General features: G+C 37.8%; 1 protein-coding gene across 1 annotated transcript in view; it reads right to left on the minus strand.

The window, feature by feature from the left end:
* Positions 1–8,402, minus strand: part of gabra6b (gamma-aminobutyric acid type A receptor subunit alpha6b) — a 29,115-nt gene extending 20,713 nt beyond the window's left edge. Inside the window, exons 1-7 of the mRNA XM_026182502.1 lie at positions 7,945–8,402; positions 7,669–7,793; positions 7,214–7,281; positions 5,913–6,133; positions 4,383–4,465; positions 4,042–4,185; positions 3,605–3,757 (exon numbers count right to left, since the gene is read on the minus strand). Coding sequence (XP_026038287.1) covers positions 3,605–3,757; positions 4,042–4,185; positions 4,383–4,465; positions 5,913–6,133; positions 7,214–7,281; positions 7,669–7,793; positions 7,945–8,030 — 880 coding nt within the window. The 5' untranslated portion in view covers positions 8,031–8,402. The remainder of the gene's footprint in view (positions 1–3,604; positions 3,758–4,041; positions 4,186–4,382; positions 4,466–5,912; positions 6,134–7,213; positions 7,282–7,668; positions 7,794–7,944) is intronic.
* Positions 8,403–18,060: the final 9,658 nt, after the last annotated feature.

Raw genomic sequence — 18,060 nt, forward strand, 5'->3', positions numbered from 1 at the left:
CTGCTTCAATTTCACCTCATCACTTATATCCAATTCTATCATCCCTACTCTCTGCATATCCTCGTTTGCTACATATATATGAACCATCTCTGTGGTCTTCCTTTTTTCCTTTTGCTTAGCAGCTCCATCTTTAAGATCTTTTCTCCAATATACCCCGTGTCCCTCCTCTTCTTATATTCATACTATCTCATCCTTTTCTCTTACTTTCCCTCCAAATTATTGAACCTGAGCTGTTCTTTTCTGTTCATTTCAGCTGTTCATTTCTAATCCTGCACCTCCAGGTCCCAATCGAAATCGTAGCATCGTGTTATTAATATTTATAGAGAAAGATATACTTTTAAAAAAAGGCACATTGCACATCATACAACAAAAGATACTGTGTAACACTAGTTAAGATGTTGATGTCATAAATCTTTGATAAAAATATATGTGTATATGATGTAACAAGAAAATAACAGAGCCAAGCAGAGCATATTTTTCCCATGGAATATTTTTAACATGTGGCAGCAGTCCTGTTTTATGGCATATAACTAGAATGTGGCATTTCAAATCAGAAAGTGTTGCCAAAAAGTCACTTGAGGGAATGCTAATCTGTCCATAAGCAGACTAACCCCTGCCCCCACATTGGCACGTCGGTAAAAAGAGACCGAATATCTATAAACATTCTGGAGAAAGACATCCAGGCTGTATGGTATTTGCTAATATTTGTTTGCTTGTCTAATATGAGGTACAGACAAGATGATGGAGAGAGATGATCAGAAGAAAGAATGAACATGAACTTGAAGCTTAGACTAAGACTAACAGACTTCCTTTTAGTAGGAAATCAATATACATGTATATATATATATAATTATTCTTTTTTTAATTTTTTTTCTAAGTAATTTTCATTTGGGAGAAGAGTAGTTTATCACACAAAAGGTCCATTACATGTCCATTTTAGATATAACATTTCAGACATAGCCCCTAATACTACTTAATTCATGAATAGAAATGATCCGTAGTTCTTAATCCTTAGATAAGAATTTCCCTTTTCCCCACCCAGATTCCTTCCTTATTAAGTCAGATAAAGATGCTGACAATGGTAAATGGCCTGTATTTATATAGCGCTTTACTAGTCCCTAAGGACCCCAAAGCGCTTTACATATCCAGTCATCCACCCATTCACGCACACATTCACACACTGGTGATGGCAAGCTACATTGTAGCCACAGCCACCCTGGGGCGCACTGACAGAGGCGAGGCTGCCGGACACTGGCGCCACCGGGCCCTCTGACCACCACCAGTAGGCAACGGGTGAAGTGTCTTGCCCAAGGACACAACAACCAAGACTGTCCAAGCCGGGGCTCGAACCGGCAACCTTCCGATTACAAGGCGAACTCCCAACTCTTGAGCCACGACAATGAACATCTCTTTTAACAGCCCATTACCAAAGTACATATCTAATTCACTTTCATCAAGCTAAAGCAAGCAGGGATAAAGGGCCATTGAACACTGTTCCCATGGTTTACCAAATGTGCACTGTAGCTGTGCACTTTTCATTAGCATTGTAGGAACTTATGGGGGTTTTAATGCACCTAATAATGTCTCAAAAACATTTTCTACACAGCACTTTGATGGTAAAACCTAACAACCCTCAGATGCAACCTCCTCCAACAGTCAACCAGTCTGACTGTTTAAATCTGAAGCACCAGTTAAATGACTGCAAAAGGGAGGAGGAACATGGAAAGAAAGCCTGTCAGGGTAGGAGGGAGAGGCAAAAGAAAAAGAAAGAAAGAGTGTGGGAGGGAGAGGGATGAAGTATAAAGACAGGATAGAAATGAAATGCTTGGGGCATTTATGGGCTTTTATAAGAAAAAAAGCAAGGTACAAATTAGGCCACACTCAATTAAGTCTGTAAGACTTGTGCTCAAGGGACTTTCAGCTCTTAGGTTGTTGACAATTCAGCACGCAATATGGTATGGTTTAATGCACTGTCAGTGTCAGGCCTGTCTCCAGAACAAAACAACCTAGGATGCATCTGAAGAAAATGAGAGTGCACTAGCTCTGGTTACCTTCCAAATAATGATTATCAGATTAATACACACAGCTATTCACTGTTTTCTGTTGTTGTAGCAAATGTATGTCTTGTGAAGTCAAAGAAGTGTTTAAAGTTCACAAATGAATTATGACTTCATAGACACAATAATTGTTTGTTTTGAACTCCCTTAATACATGTTTTGTATGTTTAATATTCTTACACCTATAGGTCACCTATAACTTATCTGTTCTTCTCAAACGTAACTAAACTGTCTATCTTTTAGTCACAACCCAAAACTTGTGTGTTAATTCAATTTATTCAAGCAGTGGCTTTTTGGCCATCACTTGCAATGCAACTTGTTTTGTACATAATCTCTTGTGTCCTCTGTCCTCGATTTAGAATGAGCAGGTTTTTGGGTTTGTTTCGGGGGTTTTTTGCTTGTCTGTATCTTTTCATTCCAGCCAGTACTGAGTGAATTGAGAACAGCAGGATGAGTGAGGCTAATGAGTTGCCACAGATGTGCTTTCTACACGAGGCTTCAACTTCCATGCAAACATTAATGACGGGGATCTATTCTCTGAAGGAGAATGCAGATTTGTTGGAGCGCTGGCTCGTTTCCAAAGACAAGGGCTAGCACTGCTTCTGTGCACAGCTGCATCTTGAGTTTTACAAATAATGGAAATTCAGTTAAAAATGATAGCAAAATCTGTGCACTTTTGCACATTATCCTCACTTTTTGCATCTGTGCTTTTTCTGTCTTTCTGTTGCTGTCATTCCTCTTAGTCTATCTCTGTTTTTGTTCAGTGTATCTCACCCTTGCTGCTCCTGAGGCTAGAGCTTGGTAGCAACTGTAGCGTAATGTAATGTGAGCAAGCGGAACCTGTGAGTGCTCGGAAAAGGGCCAAGTAAACATCCTCCCCCTCTCAGCCCTTGCATGACCAATTTCAAAAAGGACATCTATTCCCAATTAATTCAGCTCCACCATAGTGGAGGAGGAATAGAGATAATGAAGGTAAAACCTGACTGTGATGACTGTGGTGGTCTTTGTTCTATTGCAGGAGGTTTCATTTTAAAGACAGCTCATTGCAGTTTAATTTAGGGTGCAACAAACAGAGAAAATATAGTTGCTTAAAGTTTGTAAAGTGAGAGTCAGGAGTTGTGGGGTCAACCAGTGGGCGGCAAGTCAATAAATCCAGACAGTTTATTATTTGGCTTTTTGATACTTTGATACTTTACTAAAAAGAAGTAAGCCACAACAAAATAATGGATAATGTATGCTTGGCTATTTTGTTCAGCTAATTAATGGGCACTCAAGTTGTGTCATAATCTGAAGCTAACTGCAATGGTGCAAAATTAGAACTGAGAAAACCTGAATATTTACAAAAAATTGCCAGTTATTTTTGGAAGACAAACTGAAAATGTTCTTCAGCGTTCCAAATATTTCAATCCAAGTAGTCAATGGCTGTGTGAAATGTGTTAGCTCTGGAGTCTACGTCAAAATCCCTTTTTCTGATATTTTTTTCAAATCTTGAAACTGACATTGAAATTTATACACTAAATGAGTATGAGAATTTAAGGAGCTCTTACCGAACACAGTCCGAGCTGGAACTGATTCCTTATTAATCCAGAATGAGACTTGGGCCAGGATGACAGTCATGATACAGGGAATGTAAGTCTGAATCAAGAAGAAGCCCATTTTCCTTTGCAGGTGAAAATGAACGGTCATAATGACATATTCACCTGGAAGAGTAAATACCAAAAAGATTTGTCAATGCTGAGAATTTACTTGACATGGTTGCCATCTGATGAATACACCAGTCTTTTAATACTGACTGGTGAAAAGTATTGTTCTATTTATGATGAAATTTTTAAAAAGAATGCAAGTTCATGCATGACATAACATTCCACAAACATGTAATGGTAAATAGTTCACGGATTCACTGAAGTGTCCTTAGCAGGTTTTAGTTTTAACACAGTGACCACTGCACACTCTTTATGACAGGTGATGTTAAACATCTGCTCACCTGTATTGGATTTTAGTCTCTCACTGGAAACTGTCTGACCAATAAGGTCATACTGCAGCAAACTGGATGATTCTTGTGGCACTTCAACAGATGACAGAGGACCTTTCTTCCATGTGTACACAATTTCACTGATGGGGTAAGCATCTAGGCAGCATGGATAAAAAGGGCGATTAAAAATGAAAACTTTCAAAAATTCACACACACATACACACATATGTATGGCATTTCAAATTAAGATCTTTGACGATATCTTGTCAGTCATCTGCTCAGTGACAGAGTAATCAGTGATTGAAAGTGACACCATCTGTCGGGTGAGTAAGGCTGAAAAAAAACTAACTCACAACTCCCAAACTTAAGTGGGCAGGCATGGCCGTCCATGGGGAAGTTCATCAGACGCATGGGGCACTCTGCATTTATAGTTAATCTGTAGGAATAGAAAACAGTTTAATTAAGTGTATGATTTATATTTCATACTAGCTTTATAAACACTGCTCTTTCAAGCTGGGTCTGGTGTGGTGCCATTCAGCATTATAGCAAAAAAACAAGTACAGAATATAGGATTATACAATATTTTTGGTAACATAGATGACCTAAAACCTGCAAGACCATTTCACTGCGGTGAACACACAACTTGGCGAAGGACAACCGTGGATAACACATTTCACAAAGGATGTTTTTATTTATTTATTTATTTTTAATGGCAGAAGAAGAATCCCATGTTTGTTGTCTGCTCATAAGTAAAACATATACTTACATATTTTCATAACTTATTTATAACTTATTTTTAATAACAACTTAATGTTATTTTCTATTTGTATTTATTTTATTTTATTTATTTGTTTATTTACTTGTAAAACACATTTGATTCTTTGGAATTATTCAAGTTATAAAATTCACAGAACACAACATCTTAATAATATCCTTAGTTGTTAAAACATTTCCAGTGATATTATATTGGTTTTATTGTTAATGTAATAAATGACTTAGGTTATTCAGTTCTACAATGTTGTTATAATATTCTTGTTTACCAGAGTGACAGTTTATACAAGAACTCACAGCTAATAAGCAGCTCAGAGCTTTGAGGAAATTTCTCAGGCTCACAGACGAAGGGGGGGAAACTGATCCCAAATGAAATGATTCAAGTTAAACTACTTTAAAAACAAAAACAAAAAAAACAACAACTTTAAGATGAAGTAATTCAGAAAAAGTTTAGATCTTTTACCCAAAGCTAACACAAGGACAAAATTCAAGCTGAGACTGTAGAAACTGCATCATTATACTCACAAAACTACAGTTAGCTTATCTGTTATTTAAACATCTATTGCCTTCGAATGTATTTTCTTTTCAGCCAGTGAACCAATAAATGTAGCACTACTTCATATATGTAAAAAAAAAAAAACAATAAAAAAACAAACAAGTTGGTTTGTGTCTGCCATCTTGTCTATAGCCCCCCACCCCACCCTCATAAAATCTGTAATGTAGACAAAGGTGGCATCCCTTTATTGTAATATAGTTTACAAATTTTCTTAGATAAAGCCTTTTTATTTACTTTTAAATGTTTTAGAGTTCATCCACTTAGATAATCTAATTAAAAACAAAAAAATCTGTTTTTGTGCCATTATTGACTCTAGGGGCTTTTTTTTTCATTCTGCATATCTCCTTTTGGAACAAAGCTGGAGTCATGTTTGTTTGAATCACTTTCCAGGGCTGTTTTCAGTATCAGATGGCACATATCTTGTTTTTGGAATGGCACGCTGTTTCTTTTCATGTCTGTGCATATTCTTGGATGCCTGTTCATCTAATTTGTTTTCCAGGTCTGTGCTCTATTCCGGTCTTGGCTAGGTTTGAATCTCACTGTCCAGCACTGTTACCTCATGGTGTAGAGGATAGTTCCGTTCTGCATGATGCGGAACAGCTTGTTGGGGGTAGTCATGTTGTGAGAGATCGACCTCTTGCCATTGCGGAAAAATGTGTCCGGTGTCCAGATCTTGCTGACCATCAAGTTGTTGAGCCGCAGGATCTCAATGGGGCCCTCAAATTTTAGTCGTTCGTCAATCCACGTCTGACGAAAGAACACATCCATGGTGTATTCCTGGATGGAGGTGAGAGCGTGGGTTACGAATGTATTTACTACTACTATGACCACTCCTACTGCTGGTGCTGCATCTACTATCTCCTGCCATTATTATCTGCTTCCCCCGGAGATAATGGCAGATGGGTTTGTGAGCCATGGTTTCGAAGGAACCTGCTGGATAGAGTATTGGCAATGTGATGAATTGTTTTCTCTTTCTCAGTCTCTTTTTCTTTCTGGAGGATTATGTTATTAATGCCAATACTGCCAAAACTAAAACCTTGTTTATGATGAAAACCCTCAAGACATAGCATATTGTACACTTTGGTCACCTTTACACACACACACACACACACACACACACACACACACACACACACACACATATATATATATATATATATATATATATATATATATATATAGTTTTTCTTCAATTGTTGCAAATTTTACTTTTCTGTTTTCCATGTTTCATTCCCTACCAGCTCTGAAAGTTAAGTGAATTGATTGAGTAATTCATTATTAATACACAGTTAAAATAGACACAGTTTATTTCATCTGTAGAGTCAGCAGTAAGTCAGTATTATGAGTCTATCCAGCCTTTAGATCACATGGATGGCCTTGCTTCCCTTAAAAGCTTTACATACCCCTCTATAGAACTGCCCCTAGCATATCGCATGGCAGTTCTAGTAGGCTTTAGAGGCTGTGAAGCAGTATCTAAAGCTTAAGACCAAAGATAGTAGAGTACAACAGACATACATCACTCAGCCTATCCCGTGGCAGAAGTAGCCCGCCTATTCCATCCTAACACAGCCACATCGCTATGGCGGAGGGTGGGGGGGGGGGGGGGGGGGGGGGGGGGGGATTGTCAACCAGATTAAAATCCTAAGCTGCACTAATGACATCCTGCCCAAATGTTGGAATAATGAATGCTGGGAGTAACATGAGTTGAGGTTGAAAGACCATATACATTGCAGTGAAATCTTGTTTTCACATGTACTTTGTTTACAATCAACCAAACACATGTATGTGAATAACATCCACACATTTTTCCTTGTGTATCCTGTATCAGTACTTCAGTGGTCGGCATAGTTGACATACCATCTCAACATCTGAAACAGGTCCAAAGCTGGTGACAAAGATGTCAGTTTTGACCTCTGTAACTGGACCTACAGCAGAAAGATAAGTGGTTGCTTTGATGCAGACAAAAATTTTGGACTAGCTTATTTGTTAATTTCTTAAAATATAAAGAGGTTAAGGAATAAAGTTATATGTATAAAATGTGCCATTTACAGACTTAAAATAACCACATCAGATAAAATGAACACACAACAAAACAGCATGCTTTAGATATGATAATTTTATGAAAAGTTTCTAATAGCAAACTTGTGATTTTATTATAATGTAAGAGGGGAAAGACGGCTAAGAGATAACGTAAACTAGATGAGATACACACAACTAGTTGAGTAAAACTTTATCCTTTAAGGAAGGATATGGATCTAATCATCATGAAGCAATATTATACAAAATACAGTATAATACGTCCATTAGCATACCTCCAAATCCAGGTCGCAGTCTGTTGTCATAGCCATCCAGTAATCTATCCAATATACGCGTGATGTTATCCAAATATATACTGGTCTCACTGTGCTGATTTCCCCAAACACTGCTAGCACTGTAACTAAAGTACATATGCACTGCTCAAAGCTCATTTCAACAGATAGAAAATCAGTTGAATATACTGAGTTTCTCAAAGGCACAAGCATCCACAGTCTGTGATTAAGATGCGTAAAAGTCCGAGAACATGCAGAGAAAAGAGTTGCCATACTCACCAAGACAAAAATAAGCAAGTTACAAGGAAAGCCATGCCTCGACACCTGACAACTAGAAATCCCAGGTCAACTTTTAAAATCAGCATATTCCATCATTTTCAAAGCTTGATAAAATGCGAGTCCGCTCTTGCTTTACTTGTAAACCGTGAGAGGATACCGCGCCAGTCCAGCACGACTTGACTTTCCCTCTAGTGCGGTTGCGCCCGCCTCAGCCTGAATCGCTCAGCTGGAAAAACCTGAAGAGTTTTTAAGAGAGTGAAGAGGAAGAACGACGCGAGCTTTAACGTTAACGGGACAAAGCAGTTTGCAGGGAATACATCGGTCTCGACGGCAACTTTGCTTTAGATCGTTTTGAAGGTTAAATAACGAAGAATGTCGTCCTTTATTTATTTATTTATTTGTGTTTTTAAAGACGATGGAAAAGAAAAGCGCGAAGAGAGATACAGAAGGGGAGGAGGGAGAAGTAGAGAAAGAGAGCTTGCACAAATACAATACTGTTATATCAATGGACAGTATAGCAAGGGACCTTTTTGAGTACAGATTGATTTCAAATTCATTTTTCTGTCTCTCTCTCTGTGTGTGTGTGTGTGTGTGTGTGTGTGTGTGTGTGTGTGTGTGTGTGTGTGTGTGTGTGTGTGTGTGTAATCGCGGGACTTTGTTCATGCAAAACCCGAAAACTGCAAGTAGAGCGAAAGCATGATTCATATAGTAGTTAGGTGGTTGAGTGGAGTGGGCGGTAGGTACATTTAGTGCACCTTCAAACTCCACAGACCCAGAACAAGGGGGGGAAACACCATACTGTAAAAGTCAGAACTGAGTTCACATGAATTTATTTCTGTTGCAAAAGCGCAGTTCAAGAAATTGCACCCTGCTAAGTGAGTTTCCACTAGCATATTTTGTGCAAGGTGTATGGAAGAAAGAAAAATATCGGAAAAGTAAACCCTGCAAATGAAGTGCAAAAGCAAAATTTATCACTCTATTTATTTATTTATTATTCATCTAGGTTTGTGCAAAAAAAGTCAAAGACAGTATTGTGTGGGAGGAATAGTTACTGTACCACCACTATGTGGAAAAAATGCTAATTATAACTCATATGCAATAATCATAAACTGATTTTTTCTCTTGAAAACAGAACAACTTTAAGAGAAAAAAAAAGTGAAAGCCAATATTCACTGACGAATGCCAGCAAGCCTCTGTAAGGTTATATGCTCAGTGATCAATGAACTACAATACTTTCTTCCAGTGCACCATTACTTTTTCATTAGAGGTATCATATCATAAGTGATATCATAGTGATTCCATCAATAATTCATATGAGGGATACAAATATAGGAAATTCTTCTAAAGGCATTAAATTGTGAAGACTGATTATGCAACTGTGGTCTCTTTGTACTCAAAGCTGAAGTTATATAATGATCTCAAAATATTGTTTAAATCATATGGAAACGATCACTTTCAGTTCAAGCATATTCAGATTTGATTCTTTTAAAAGAAAACTGGATATTGCTGTAATTTGTCTGATAAATTGAAGTTATTCTCTTGGTTTTCTCTTTAAAATGGTAAATGGCCTGTATTTATATAGCGCTTTACTAGTCCCTAAGGACCCCAAAGCGCTTTACATATCCAGTCATCCACCCATTCACACACACATTCACACAGTGGTTATGGCAAGCTACATTGTAGCCACAGCCACCCTGGGGCGCACTGACAGAGGCAAGGCTGCCGGACACTGGCGCCACCGGGCCCTCTGACCACCACCAGTAGGCAACGGGTGAAGTGTCTTGCCCAAGGACACAACGACCGAGACTGTCCAAGCTGGGGCTCGAACTGGCAACCTTCCGATTACAAGGCGAACTCCCAACTCTTGAGCCACGATCGCCCAATCTTGTATTGTTAGACATATCATCAAAGTAAAAATCGAAAGTTTAAGAAAGAGTTTGGTGAACATTTATAATTCTTTAAAGAAATATCCTGTATTCTGCATTATTAGAAGAACATGGAGGGCATAATTTCACTTTGCATACTGGATGATAAAACTAAGATTTGATATTTCAAAATAGAACACAGCATTTGTTAGAGGTATGGGAGCAGAAGCTTTAACACTACTTTATACAACACGAGTATTGTGGTGAGAGCAGTGGCCATCCTAGAAGTGGTGGGTACAATTGCAACAGTGGCAATAGTAGGAAATACAGACCAGGCATATACTGAGGTAGTACTGTATTAGAAGCAATTGCAGTGGCAGTTTCAGTTTCTCTGTTGACTTGCTGGTACATAATGTTATCTGACCCTAATGCCGCGATCAACTTGATCTTTTAAAGCATGAGGTCAACTCATCTGACCAACCACAGTGCACTGACCATGAAAGGCTTCTGACCTGATTTGCATTGCTGGCACTAGCTGAGATTTTGGATGAGCCACAGCAAAAGCGAACACATTCTATTCCTCCCTGCTGTGAATGTGCTAAACATGCTTTGTAAAGCTTCTGATATCTCAGAAAAGCAGTCACAAGTGTACGCACATAAATACTTGTGATGCAGACAAGGGCCATCACTATTTAAGCCACCTCTGCAATTTGGTTGCTTTAAGTAGTACTGGACGCACCACACATTTAGTAGATCACTGTTTTTTTAAGCATGCCACCACTTATAAGAATATTTAACATTTACAAAAATTAGCACTTCTGAAAAGAGAAAGATCTGAAGCTACATGATGTTGTTTGTGTGGGAGAAGATTGGCTTGACCCAAATCAGAGACTGACATGCACTTTTGAATATATCTGTAACTTGTCTGCCTGTTTGCTCACCTAATTTCCTTCCATCATAGCATTTTTTTCCTAGACAGACAAGTTGCTGCCTGGATAATTACCTGACTGGATAGCTGATTGATAGAACAATGCGCTTGCTAGTTCGACGTTTTGCCTAAATAGCATAATGACTGACTTATAGACAGATATTAAAATGCTGACTGGATCATTGCCTGCCTGGAGACTACATCTAGAAGTGCACTCTGTCAGTCCTCCAACCAAACATTCACAATCAGTGGTGCAGCGAGTAGAGAAACAGATGGTTAGGCTGGCTAAATTGGGAGCCGTCTAAATCCATATTGTTATATGAACAGCCAGCAGAGATAAAATTCAGCTATGGCAACTCCTTACATCAGTTTTATTGATTGTCCTGGCATGGTGATCGTGATCTTACATGTTAGTCGCAATTCTGTCTTCCCAATTTATAATTTCTTTGTAACCGGTCACTACATTCTAAAGCCCATGTCAAGAGAACAATTGCAATTAATGAGAGGTCATTATATCTAACAGAGCATATTTCCATAAAATATAATCACTAAACCATTCATTAGTCTTAAGTTCTGAACTGAGATGAAAAAGGCACAGTGATTCTGATGGATTGCAATTAGGTATGCTTCGTTCCATGAGAACAATACACCTCGTATGCCAGGATGAATAGCAATTCAATTATGTCAATTTAGGAAGTACAATTACTTCGGGAAGATAACGGGACATACTTGAAAATCCAATGTGTTTTGATGAAGGAGGAAAAAGCCTTCAGAAGGAGTTTGTTAATTAGTTCATTATTCAACAAAACAGGATTTAATTAAACATGTCATGATATGCACTCTGTACTTGAACACATATAGCAGCCTCTCAAGGAGCAAGATGCAGAGCTAGGAGATTATTGCAAGAAACTTTTCACAACTTGCTGACCTTTTTGAGGGAGGAGGAACTTTCAGATGGTAGAACTGGAGTGTGTATGTGTGTGTTAAGCTGTCTGTTCAATAAAATTCTTTTTAAAGAGACTGAAATTGGTGTGAGGAAGCACGCTACACTGTAGATAAACAGAAAGAAAAACAGATGAGAGAAGATTTGAAGATATCCGCTCTTGTGCATCTGTCCTTCAGCACCATGGACAGCTCTGACAGGCGACTTGGTTCTATTTTGCCAAAGAAAAATACAATAAGAATTCAAAGTCACTGCTGACAAACTTGCACACCATACTCCACAGTCCCTCTTACGGTGCCTGTGATTAGTCAAAAAAAAAAGTGCATTGTCTAAACTCGTTTCTGGCCGCATCACAGTGCTTCTATAAATAAATGATTTTTCCCACGTGAGATGGACCCACTGTACTTCATGTGCCTCACAATGCAGTATCTATGGTAACCACTTACAGTAGAAGAAACTCAGCATGTGTGGTGTAATGTGGATGCGTGTTTGGAGATGGCATGAACTAAATGTGCTCAAGAACAGTGAACAATTTTAGGTCAGTGCTTCTAAAAGTAATTTTTGGATGACTTTAGGGTTAACGTCAGGATCAAGTTTTATTAAGTGACTGATATGTTTCAGTACGTGGTGGTATAAAGGAGTTGGAATTTGTATTTCAAAGTGCTATTTAGAGTTTAGTATTAGGTTGTTGTAGGGGGACTAGTGGTAGAGGTTATAAAATCATTTTGTGTATCTGAATTTTGTTTTTCCGCTCGTCTGTAGGTTAATGGCTAGAAATATACAGTTAGTGCTTGTGAGTGTTCCTCCATCAATAATGCCGTTGCATAACACCTACATTAAATTCAGTCTTTGAAATCTTTGGGACTTGGCCTGGTTTTATCTTTTTTTTCCCGTCAGCCCCCGTAGTCACACATCCATAACAGCGCACACAAAGCAGTAGTTCTTTAAAATCGCTGTTCCTTACACATGATGTGCTGCACCAGTTCCCGTGGTTTTCAACATTAGGAAGAAATTTCCATTGCAGTTTCCATGGAGACCAAACCATATCATAGTACGATAAAATGTTGATTTGGAGAAAACAGTTGTCCTCGCTGCCTCAGTTGACCTCTTGCCTGACTACAGCCAAAAGCTTCACAATGAACTGTGCTGGATAGCTGCCAATGTCCTGCTGTAAGGAGAGTGGAAATAAAAGTGGTGCAACAAAACAGAAAGCCACAGAATACATAATAGGAAATAATAATATTTATATATATGATGTGAAAGTTAAATGTTTTGCTCTGCAGATGCTGGTTTAATTATGAAACAGAAATTATTTGATTGCTGACATTCTGGAATCTTGTCATGCGTATGGTATTCCTTATTTTCCATATGCAAGAATAAAGAGTTGATATTCAGTCTCCATGGGAAGAAAAAAAGTCAATGTCAAGTTAAAGTCAGTGTGCTTGCAGAGGCAGTGCCTTCATAAATCTGCGACCTGAGTTGATTAAACTTGATTGAATCAAATTATTTGAAGAAAAGACGCAGAAAAAATAAAAAAAATTTCAAATGGCATTTTGATTATATATTGACAATCTTTCTCATACTTTTTATCACTGGTCTGCTTGTTAAGTTTGTCCTTGAAATTGAAAAAAAAATGAGTCCAACTTTATATATATATATATATATATATATATATATATATATATATATATATATATATATATATACATATATATATACATATACATATATTAAAAAGATTTGTGATTAGATTTGGTTTTGTGCTGTCAACATATAATTTGCTATACAAAAGTAAGGCTCCCTTAATTTTGTAGCTGAGATCACATGTTAAAAAAAAAGTGCCCCTTTAAAGTGCATCAAGTATAAGCCTCACTGTGTAACTGTAGCTCTTGATCTTTGAAATCTGCAGGTGGCATGGTGGAACGGCGACACAAGAAGCCAACTACATCGCTGTCATCCTGTGTCGCAGTCTAAATCATCGCTTTTGATGCCAAGACACCAAACGTGAGGTTTCTGGCAGAGGCCTCCAAATAATCCTCCCACCCTTCCCTCCTTCCATCACTCCCTTCATCTTTCCACCCATCCAACTGTGGCTAAAGCTGACACTCACCCTGGACTCCTGTCTGCAGTTCTGGCAGCAATGACCGACGTCTGTTGGGGCCAGAGTGAAATACTGAGACAGAAATGAAGAGAAAGAAAATGTGGAGGTGAAAATGGAGTTGGCCAACTATCTGCTGTTTTGGTGTTAGCTGGGCAGGTAAGGACACCATAACCTTGAAAAGCTAGCAGGTGGTGCTTCCTCTGGTAGTGAAGCTAGTTAAGGCAAGCTAATGAAGCATAAAACTTGGGTTATGGACTTCTTTTATTTATTTATTTTTTTCAATCTACATGGTAAAGGTCGATACCGCCATCCTCACAATTTGTTTGGTGTAAGCGCATTGTCAGTATTAACCCTGTTCAGGACACATTCACGGACAGCTCAAAGCAGTGCTGATGGGTAGTTTTTAACTGTAATGGATGGAGTGCAGCCAATATAGGATTTTGAATCTATTAGATCTGGTGAAACATTCATGAACTTAAATGTTGGTGAAGTGCAAGAGAGGACCGTCATATTTTTATGTATTCATTATTCAGAGGACCGATAAGTGTGTTTCTATTTAATTCATTCCTGATCCAAAATCCTCAATATGCCATTTAAAGAATATGCAATTTAAAGAAATTAAAAAATGTGTTGTACATTAGAGCATGACTTGTTTCTTTTCTTTTTCTTTAGTCTTCAAATCATGGGATCCTAAATGAAGGAAGTCAAAAAGCTTTGATCAGATATATGTATTAAAAGACACTCATCACTCTAGTCTATCCACTATCCTTCCTTCGCACAAGTCCAAATGATCTCAGTCTTGTCTCTCTTAACTTCGTCTCTAAACCACTCAACCTCTATAGCCCTCCTTCTGGTCAGTCCCACTGAAAATCAGCGCATCTTTAATTTTGCTGCTTGCTTTCCTTCTATCACCAGTCACCGCTGACAGTCGTCTCCATCTACTTCACCCTGCCGGTACTCTCTCCTTCACCTTTCTTGTGCACTGTCCATTGCTTTGAATGGATGCAATAATGTGCTTTATATTACACAAGCTACTTACATCAATAGCATGACTGATGATTAGTAAACAAAACATTTTTCTAACTTGGAAGTAACCATTTACAAAAGTTTGATTACACATTAATTGACCCTTTATTATTATTATTGATTGTTTTAAAGTAGTACATTTCTTCCTCTGTTTAGGATGTTTTTGGGACATTGTCAGTTGGTGGTTGTAAATGGTCTCTCCTTCTTTATCTTTAACTAGTATATATTGACTTTTTAGGATTCACCTGGGAGAGTTTCATTGTGTGGGAACTCATTTCAGGACCTTTAAGTATGAAGAGGTTGTTAATAGAGGCAGATTTAAGTACTGCACCGCTACTTTATGCTAATTTGTACCTTTTGTTTTCATTTTAAAGGCCACTATATAACACTTTGCAGCCTGGAGGTGAATGTCTTCTCTACAAAACTTAAACTTGCGAGAGAATTTTTACCTCGTAAGATTAGTTATGCCTGAGAAGCAACTGTTGCTTAGACAGAGAATCTGACTATTTCCTTCACTACTGCACCGTGTAAGATTTTTTTTCCCATGTCTAGCTATCAATAACTTTATCTGGGTCAACTATGCTTACACTACACACTGGTGATCGTCTTTTTGTGAAGCTTTTTTTTTTTTAATTTAATTATTTTATTTTAAATTGAACTTAAGTTAACAAGTCAGATCAACACAACAGATTCAAGTTACACACAACACACAATAAGTGAAACATAACTTAAATAAACTTAAATATTTAAATAACTTCTATAATTTCAAGATGATGGAAAAATACACCACTGTCACAAAAGCAGAAAGCTGATTGAGAATATTTTAAAATATTGCATTACCTCAAGTACATCTCAAATACCCTTTTTACAATTTAATTGACCCAAACACTAAAATAAATGAAAAAATACAAGTAATATTTTCAAAAAGCCCTCCATATAAACAATCAATGGTTGTTTGCACCATGCCTCAAAACTGAAACAAAATAAAATAAAAATAATTACTGAAATAGTAAAGAAGGGTTTCTGGGTACTTAGCAACATGCACGACTTTCAACTGAGAGGCTGAGCTTTAGAGTCATTTTTTGAATCATTTTTTTTACATTTAGAGTCAATCGATGTTTACTTTCATTTTCATTCGCTGTTTGCCCAGATTTAGGCATTAAAACTAGGCTACTTGTCAGGATTAGGACCAGATTATAGTTTGGGATAAAACAGAACCTTTTACAAGGATAAACACATGTTAGAAAGCTCCATTTTCTAGGTTACCAGGGTGATGAGTTCTGCCCCATATAACAGCGACACCGCCAGCGCATATTTTACATGCATTTACCACTAGAGGTCGTTCAATTTTAAAAACACAAGGATAATTCATATTAGCTGCTTGCACAAACAACCTATTGGGTCGTACTTTACGCGAGGACAGTCTCGCATTGACATAATTTAAAAGTGCCTTCCCAAGTCCTCTAATGGAGCTCTCCTGCTGAGTTAAGGAGCTCTAATCAGCGGTGTCAATGCTGTAATTGCAGTTCGCATAAAAGAGAAATACAGAGAGGTGTTTTAATTACAGGGAAAGGCAGAGTGCAATTTCCTTCCCTGCCTGACAAATTGTGTTTGATTATATTATAAATGTGATGTACGTTAACTGTTGGATACTATGTTGTTTTGTAATTTTAGATCTGACAGTCAATCCAACTTTATCCAACACAGGGACATGGTGAGAGAGAGACAGAGAGAGAGAGAGAGAGGATGAAATGACGGCACTTTATTTTGGCCATGAGCTTTGGCATGCTGCTGGTCCATCTCTGTCCATCTGGATGGATATCAGACAGTCAATCCATGGGAAGCCTTACCTGCTGAGAACATACCAGGTGCAAACTCCACAGTAAGACAACAACCAGTAGAGGTTTATTAAGTACTGCACAGTAATCAATCTTCTTCCCTTCCCACCTTCCCACAGCATATGCGTGATAAATAAATAAATACAAGTAAACTGCTTTGGTCTGATTGTTTTGCTAATATTTGTTTAGGTTTTATAAAAGCTTTGACAAGATTTTAATGTGTAACAATTCATTAATAAGATAAATGGTGAGTTGAGATGACATTATAGGTACAACGGTTAACGCAGAAGAGCTCCGCATCATAATGAATTTGCTATGAAATTAAAAGTATCGATAAATGACCATTTTTAGAACAAAGATCCAGTATCTTTGAACGTTACATTTACGTATCAGTGACATATGGAAAAATATATATTTCCTATCTATAGTCACAATGTGTCATTTTCAATTTGTGGCCAAAAAGCTGATCGCCCTTCAGTTAAATATGTTTGTATATGTGTGAAGATCAAACTATTAGAATACTGAATGTAGTGCCCATCCAAACAGTCAGTGTTTGACATCCTCTGCCATTGTTTGAGTTTTCCGTCATGTTCAAAACCTAAATCAACGTTATGGCAGATGATTAACTGAGATCTGCTATCTGTGTGCTCAGGCACAGAATGCTATCTCTCTCTCTCTCTCTCTCTCTCTCTCTCTCTCTCTCTCTCACACACACACACACACACACACACACACACACACACACACACACACACACACACACACACGCAGAGCGAGATCACAAGCCTCTTCCCTGAATACTTCCATCATATTGCCAAGATCCCAGCAAACAAACGCATGTTTACTGACATGAAACAACACAAATGCTTCTTTGAAAACATTGCGGACATCCTTTTTCATTCCTCAGCACAGGGCAGCCTGAGTATAGCTTTGGAAGAAGTGTTTTACTGGGACGCTCAGAAAGGCAGTCATTACATTCCTCTTAGTGCAAAGATGCAGAAAGACAGAGAGGAAATGGAAGCATGAGAGCCCATTTGAGGATGTTTAACAATTGGCCAAACCAGGCATTAAGAACAGCAGAGCAGGTCAAAATATTTAATTGCTTTCTTCAGTGGCAGATTCAAGGTAATGTCTGAATCTACACACTGAGATTTGAGGGCTAGATTACAGCATTATGTTTTTTATACACACAGTATTATAACTTGTGTAGAATTGTATAATTCCTCCATCTGTTTATCTTCGAATGAGTATTGGTGAGTCAAAGATATGTCATAGTCTTCAAACCAACATACTTTTATAAACTGTTTTGTTTATACAACCATGTATGATTAATTATGTGAGCTACTTTCATATAAGACATGCTGGCAGGATTAAATTAAATAAATAGACACAAGCACACAATATTCACGTTAAAG

The sequence above is a fragment of the Astatotilapia calliptera genome, chromosome 10 (genome assembly GCF_900246225.1).
Source record: "Astatotilapia calliptera chromosome 10, fAstCal1.2, whole genome shotgun sequence".
Taxonomy (NCBI): Eukaryota; Metazoa; Chordata; class Actinopteri; order Cichliformes; family Cichlidae; genus Astatotilapia; species Astatotilapia calliptera.